Below are 5756 nucleotides of genomic sequence, written 5' to 3' on the forward strand. Positions count from 1 at the left end.
ACCCGCGCCCCGCCCCCCGTCCACCGCCCACCTTGATCGCGTACAGCTGTCCGTCCAGCGTGTTCAAACACAGCTTCACCTTCCCGTAGCTCCCACGCCCCAGCGTCTTCACCACCACGTACTGGTTGATGCACGTCGCGCCGGTCACGTCTCGGTTGACCGTCAGCTGCGTCGTTTCCCGCGCGAGGCTGCCGATGCCCTGCAGCCCGGCCTGCAGCTTCGCATACATCTCCCCATCCGTAAGCATGATGCTCTTGATCGCCTTCTGCAGCTGCTGCAGGCTCATGTGGCGCCGCGAGTCGAAGCTGCCGCGCGCGGACGCGGCGCCGAGCTGGCTGTTGCCGACGTCCGACGCGCCGTCCAGCGAGCAGCTGCCGCCGCCGTTGGTGCGGGTGCGCCAGCCGAGGACGCTGTCCTGGTCGCCGCTGACCACGACGCCCGCGACGGCGCGCATGTGCACCGCGCTGCCGGCGCTGGTGTTGTTTGCCGCGCTGTTGTTTGCGCTGTTGGTGTTGTCGACCGCGCCGGCCTCCTCCACGGTGCTGCCGCTGGGCGTCCTGCGGCAGCGGCGGCGCGGGGGCGGGCGCGGCGGCCGGGTGCGGCGGGTGCGCACGACACAGGGCGGAATCTGCCCCGAGCGCTCTGAGCACGCGTCTGCGGCGGCGCACTGCGCCCATGCATGCATGACGGCTAGCCGCGGGCACCGGCTGCCGGCCACGGCCCCCCCGGCTCATGCGCACAGGGGCTGTGTTCGCGCCCGCATGGCCCCGCACCTCTTGCGCGGCGACTCGTTGCCGCTGGAGCAGGTACCCGTGAGGGTGGACTCTGTCATAGAGTCCTGCATCAACGACGCGCGCAGCCCGCTGGGCGCGCGCTGCGCAGGCCGCCGCGCGGGCCGCGCCCGCGGCTCACCCGCGGCCCCGCCAGACTCCTTCCTGCCATGGGGGGTTTGTTGGGTGGGGGCGCGGCACGGTGGAGCGCCGGGTGCGAGAGGCCAGGGGCGGCGGGCGCTGCAGCATGCGGCGCGCGGGCTGCGGCTTTCGCGGTAAGACTTTGTCGCCGCAGAGGGTCAACACGCAGCACCGCCATGCAACCGCGTCGCACGGCACCCGCAACCTCTGCCCCGAGCACCTGGATGGCGCGCGCCACTCAGGGTTGTCATGCGGCGACCGGGGCGTCTGGGACTCTGGGGAGTCGCTGCCGCCGCCGCCGAGCTCGTCGTAGGTTGCTATGAGCCCGAGATGGTCGACTTTGGGCGCCGGCGGGCTGCCGCCGGCGGCGCCGCCGCCGGTGTGGCTGCGCCTCCTCCGGCACGGCGCCGGAGCGCCGCTCGCGTCGCCTGCACTCTTGCGCTGCGAGCCGCCGGCGGCGGGCTCGGCCGGCCGCTGCTCGGCGGGCGCGGCATTGTTGCCCTGCTCGTCGGCGCCCGCGCCGCCTGGCCAAGACACTGCTGTCAACACCGCCGCCGGCTCCTTGGGCCCTGCTTATGACGCAGTACAGGGCAGTGAAGGAACGGAGATGACCCTGCTTGGCCCACTTTGCATGCCGCATGCGCGCGCGCCTGCGCGCGCGCGCGCGCGCCCGTGCGCGATGACCAATGGTCGCAAGGCCGCAGATCGCCGCTGCATGGCCCGGTGATCACACGTGAAACGCTACCCACCTTGGCCATTAGCGGGCCCCACTGCCGCGGCCTGGCCTTTCACATCGTAGCGTCTGCTCAGCCTGCGAGGGGCAGCGGCCGAGCTAAGTCGCTCCATAGCTACAGGGCCGCTGGTATAAACCCTGCGTGTCAAAGCCGTCTGCTTCAGGCGCCCCGTGGCACGACTTACGGTGTGTCTGGAGCGTCACCCCCGCCCTGGACCGCCGGTGTCGAGCTTGAACACCCCAGTCTGATATGTGCTATTATCTTTTACCTCCTGAGCGCGCGCAACGGCGGGAGGCGCCCTCGGAAGGGGCCTAGCAACAAGATTGGCTGACAGAGGACTCAAACCAAAACACGACTGACACAGAACTTCAAATATTCAATATTGTTGGGCTGCGACGTGGTTCTGACACGACCTAAGGTCTTTCGATGGGATTCCGAGCGGAGTCTTGTATGGAGGCACCTGTTTGTTCAGTGATATGCATGTTGAGGTGGTCTCTCTGGATCGCACAATCACAAACTTTACAGTGGTGCGCGATCCGCAACCACTTCCCCGCCGGCACACCAACGCCACAGGGGAGTGTCCGATCATCACTGGGCAGGCTGCCTGTTTTCCTTCCTCTTTACACTGTCACCATCCACACCCACGTGGACAAGGCAACATCAACCCGTGAGGAATCAGCCGGCGAGCAGCTAGACGGGCGCCGCACCCCCAGCAGCCTCGGCTGGCGCACTGGCTGCTGCCGCCGCAGCTGCCGGTGGCAGCCCTGCAGCTGCCGCCGGGGCAGGAGCTGACTTCATGACCTCCTGCGGCGTGTGACGTGCAGGGAGAACAAGTGTTGTGCAACGCAGCAGATTACACCAGGCCCACGCCCATAGCCAGCGTGCCGCCGTCACCCGTTGTCAGCGGCGCCCTGCGGGCAGTCAGGTTCCCCCACTAACCTCCAAGGACCAGGTGGTGACGCGCGTGGCCTTGTTCCAGTAGTACGGCTGTGGTGCAGTGGAGAGGCACGGAAGAGCAATACGTTTGGTGCGCAGACGCGTGCAACGCAGACCTTGGCCAAGTTGCCCAGAGACAATCTGCTGCACAGCTCCTGCGCCTGTGCTGACGAGCGCTGAGGCTCTTTTCTCCAAACGCCATCCAGCCCCTTCGGCTTGAATTGCAGCCAGGCCAATGAACGCACCTTGCCCGCAGCGTCGTGAGCAACAGCCCAGTCAGGCGGCAACTGCGGCGCCGCCCCCGCCGGCGTCGCCGCCGCTGCAGCGCCACCAGCCGCCGCGCCCGCCGCTGCTGGGGCGGCGACCGCCGGTTGCTGCGCCAACACCTCTGCCTGCCGCTGAGAGCGGTGGACGGAAAGCGGTGCGCGCGATGGGGTCGGCTAGACAACTGAGCAGAAGCACAGCCGCCCGAGCACGGACCTGTATATACAAGAGTCCGCCTTTCAGGCTGCTGCAGGTGCCTCATCGCCTCGGCATCCTGCCCACCACAGACCAGCCATTGTTGCCACACAGGCCCATGGGTCCACGGCGCGCTCACCTGCGCAAAGTCCCGTGCGCGCTTCTCAATGTCAGTCAGGTCAAACTCGTGAGCCTTCCGCTTCTCACGCAGGTCGCTCTCGTAGATGGGCGGCCGCATCAGGAATGCCTCCTCCCCGTAGATCTGCTTCCAGTTCACGGTGCCGTTGGGGCACAAGGCGGCCATGTGGCCGAGCTGCGGCGGGTCAAGGTGGCAGGGTGGAGGGAAGGGGGGTGAATGGTGGAGGGTTTAGCATGTGTGAACCCCCTAGCGGCGGTGGCGACACTCAGAAATGCGCAACGAGCCCATCAAACCGCTCTTTGAATCAAAGTAAAGTGCGAAGGAGCAAGGTGCATGCCTCAAACTTCCTGCCTGTGTCCCCCACCGTGCTGCTGCTGCTGCTGCTGCCGCTGCTGCCGCTGCTGCCGCTGCTGCCGCTGCTCCTACCGCTGCTGCTATAGCTGCTGCTGCTGCTGCTGCGGTTGCTGCTGCTGCCTCTGCTGCTGCGGCTGCGTTTCACCCCTGAAGTTGCCACCGCTGCGACTGAACGTTGTGTTCTACACCACGAATCCAGACATCTACCTGTCCGCAAAGGTTGCAACCCCTTGGATCCCACGTGGGGTCGCGCCGCAGCTTGTGGTGCATCTCCATATTGAAGAGTGCTCCTTGGAGGTGCGCCTGGCGCCGCTGGGTGCCTTGTGACGCTGGCGGAGAAGGTCTGCCGGCTCCGTAAACGGCAAGACGTTGTGCTGTGTGACCTGCGTTCAGCAAAACGACGCCCAGGTTAGCGCATTGCCTGTGTTTGCTAGCAAGCACAGCGCGACGACGGCGGCACATGCAGCGCGCAGCAGGGCCTGCTGCAGTTGTCCACAGCCACAGCTAGAGTCCCACAACACACACGTATGAGGTACACGCTGCTTCTTTTGCTGCCTGTGACCTACCAAGCGGACTGCGGTGATGTGCGCAGGGGTGATCTGCCCGAAGGAAACCGTACCGGCTAAATTGTCCAATTGCGTTCAACGTACGTTAACCACTGCATGGTAGGCTGGTACGACGACGGCCTCAAAAGCGGGTTACAGTTGGCACCAGTCTCTTTCGTGACAGAGAAGGGCAGAAGCGGAAGTCGTTGCCACATACTTAGCTTCATAAGCTCATGTATATGATACCAACCCTTTGACCCCCTGTCCTGAACGATCCAAGATCAGCCAGCTCATGCACACGTTCTCTACTTTGAGCTGCAACATCAGAGCACAAGCCTGGGATTCAATGCATTGACGCGATAGTGCGAAGCGCTCAAGCGCAGCGTTCGATAGCAGCGCGTGACGCTCACCGACCATGGACCGACTGCTTTCGGGGCTGAAGCCGCGCCCGGAGCTGAAGCCTCCCGACTGCATCGCGCGCTACGTCGTCGTCAAGCACTCATGGCGCGGCAGATACAAGCGCATCTTGTGCATCACGCCCAGCGCGCTGCACACGCAGAATCCGGAGGGGCGGTTGGTCGTCACGAACAGCTACGTCTTCGCAGGGGTGCGAGCGGGACGCGGCGCGGCGTGCGTGGACTCCGGCATGCGCGCACCACAGCCAATGCAGCGGCGCCCGCTTTCGAGCAACCCTCAGTGGGGGCCATGCGCTCCGCCATCGGCCCCATGCGGGCGCACGCGGCGCCTAGGCCTTCGGGCCTCGGCGCTCCGCTCTTGCACAGGCTGACGCCGTTGCTTGTGCCATTGCAGGGCGGCGAGTCTGACATCGACAGCATCGCCCTGGGGACAGACGACCAAGAGTTCACGCTCAGCGCTCGGCACGACGGCAAGGTGCGGGCGCCTGGCCCCCCGCCGCTCGTCGCCAATCCGCGGTCGCTACCGCGCTTGTTGCCATCACGTTGGGCGGCGGCGGCGATGGGCGGCGGCAAAGGGGAGGCAGCAGCCCCTGCAGCCGGGAGGGTTAGTGCGTTGATGCGGAAGGAGCAGCGAGGCGTCCATCCCGCGACTGAGCGCCTCGAAACACCACTCTGCGCAAAGCCCAGAACCCCCGTCTCCCGCCGTGACCGGAGCCCGCGCCGCCCCCGATCCCCATCATTGCTGCCAGGGCAAGCACAAGCCCCTGAAGCTCAGCTGTGTTCACAGGGCCATGCTGCTGACAGACCTGTACCAAGCAATGGCGGCCGCGGGCGCGCTGGCCAAGTGCTCGGTTGCCCTCAAAATCCTGGGGTGGGCAACGCGCGGGCGCCACCGATCGAAAACGGACGCAGGCCTCTGGCAGCGGGCGGCTGACCGCCAGGGCACAGGCGGGGCGCCAGGGAGTGAATGGGCCGCTGGACGCCCGCACAGCGGCGGGTGGTGTCAGCTCACCCCGCTGCCGGCGGCCCCGGGGTGCCGCGGCCGCGGCCGCGCCCATCTTTGGGCGCCCCCCTGCGCTCAGCCCCGCCGCCGCACCCGACGTGGTTTCGAATCCCCGCCCATTCCCTGGTTTCTTTTGCGGCCCAGGAGCCCCCAGGACTTCCGGGGCCTGGCCTGGGACGGCGCTAAGTGGAGGCCGGTGACGCTGCGGGTGACGGCGTACGGCCTCGAGCAGCTGGCAGAGGGTGGGCGGAGGGGATCC

At 66.6% G+C, this 5756-nt stretch overlaps 3 protein-coding genes across 3 annotated transcripts; 1 reads left to right on the forward strand and 2 right to left on the reverse strand.

Annotated features, from left to right (window-relative positions):
- Positions 1-162: 162 nt before the first annotated feature.
- Positions 163-832, reverse strand: MNEG_13292 (hypothetical protein; the record flags this gene model as incomplete). The annotated part of the gene is made up of 3 exons (XM_014038234.1): positions 163-166; positions 228-557; positions 774-832. The coding sequence occupies 3 exons, from the start codon at positions 830-832 to the stop codon at positions 163-165; spliced, it is 393 nt and encodes a 130-aa protein (XP_013893688.1).
- A 1734-nt stretch (positions 833-2566) lies between these two features.
- Positions 2567-3809, reverse strand: MNEG_13293 (hypothetical protein; the record flags this gene model as incomplete). The annotated part of the gene is made up of 5 exons (XM_014038235.1): positions 2567-2632; positions 2827-2979; positions 3180-3353; positions 3544-3667; positions 3775-3809. The coding sequence occupies 5 exons, from the start codon at positions 3807-3809 to the stop codon at positions 2567-2569; spliced, it is 552 nt and encodes a 183-aa protein (XP_013893689.1).
- Positions 3810-4493: 684 nt separating this feature from the next.
- On the forward strand, positions 4494-4685 carry MNEG_13294 (hypothetical protein; the record flags this gene model as incomplete). The annotated part of the gene is made up of 1 exon (XM_014038236.1): positions 4494-4685. A coding segment is annotated over one exon (192 nt), but the record flags the coding sequence as incomplete, so codon positions are not given.
- Positions 4686-5756: the final 1071 nt, after the last annotated feature.

This window comes from Monoraphidium neglectum, assembly GCF_000611645.1.
Source record: "Monoraphidium neglectum strain SAG 48.87 unplaced genomic scaffold scaffold03739, whole genome shotgun sequence".
Classification (NCBI taxonomy): domain Eukaryota; kingdom Viridiplantae; phylum Chlorophyta; class Chlorophyceae; order Sphaeropleales; family Selenastraceae; genus Monoraphidium; species Monoraphidium neglectum.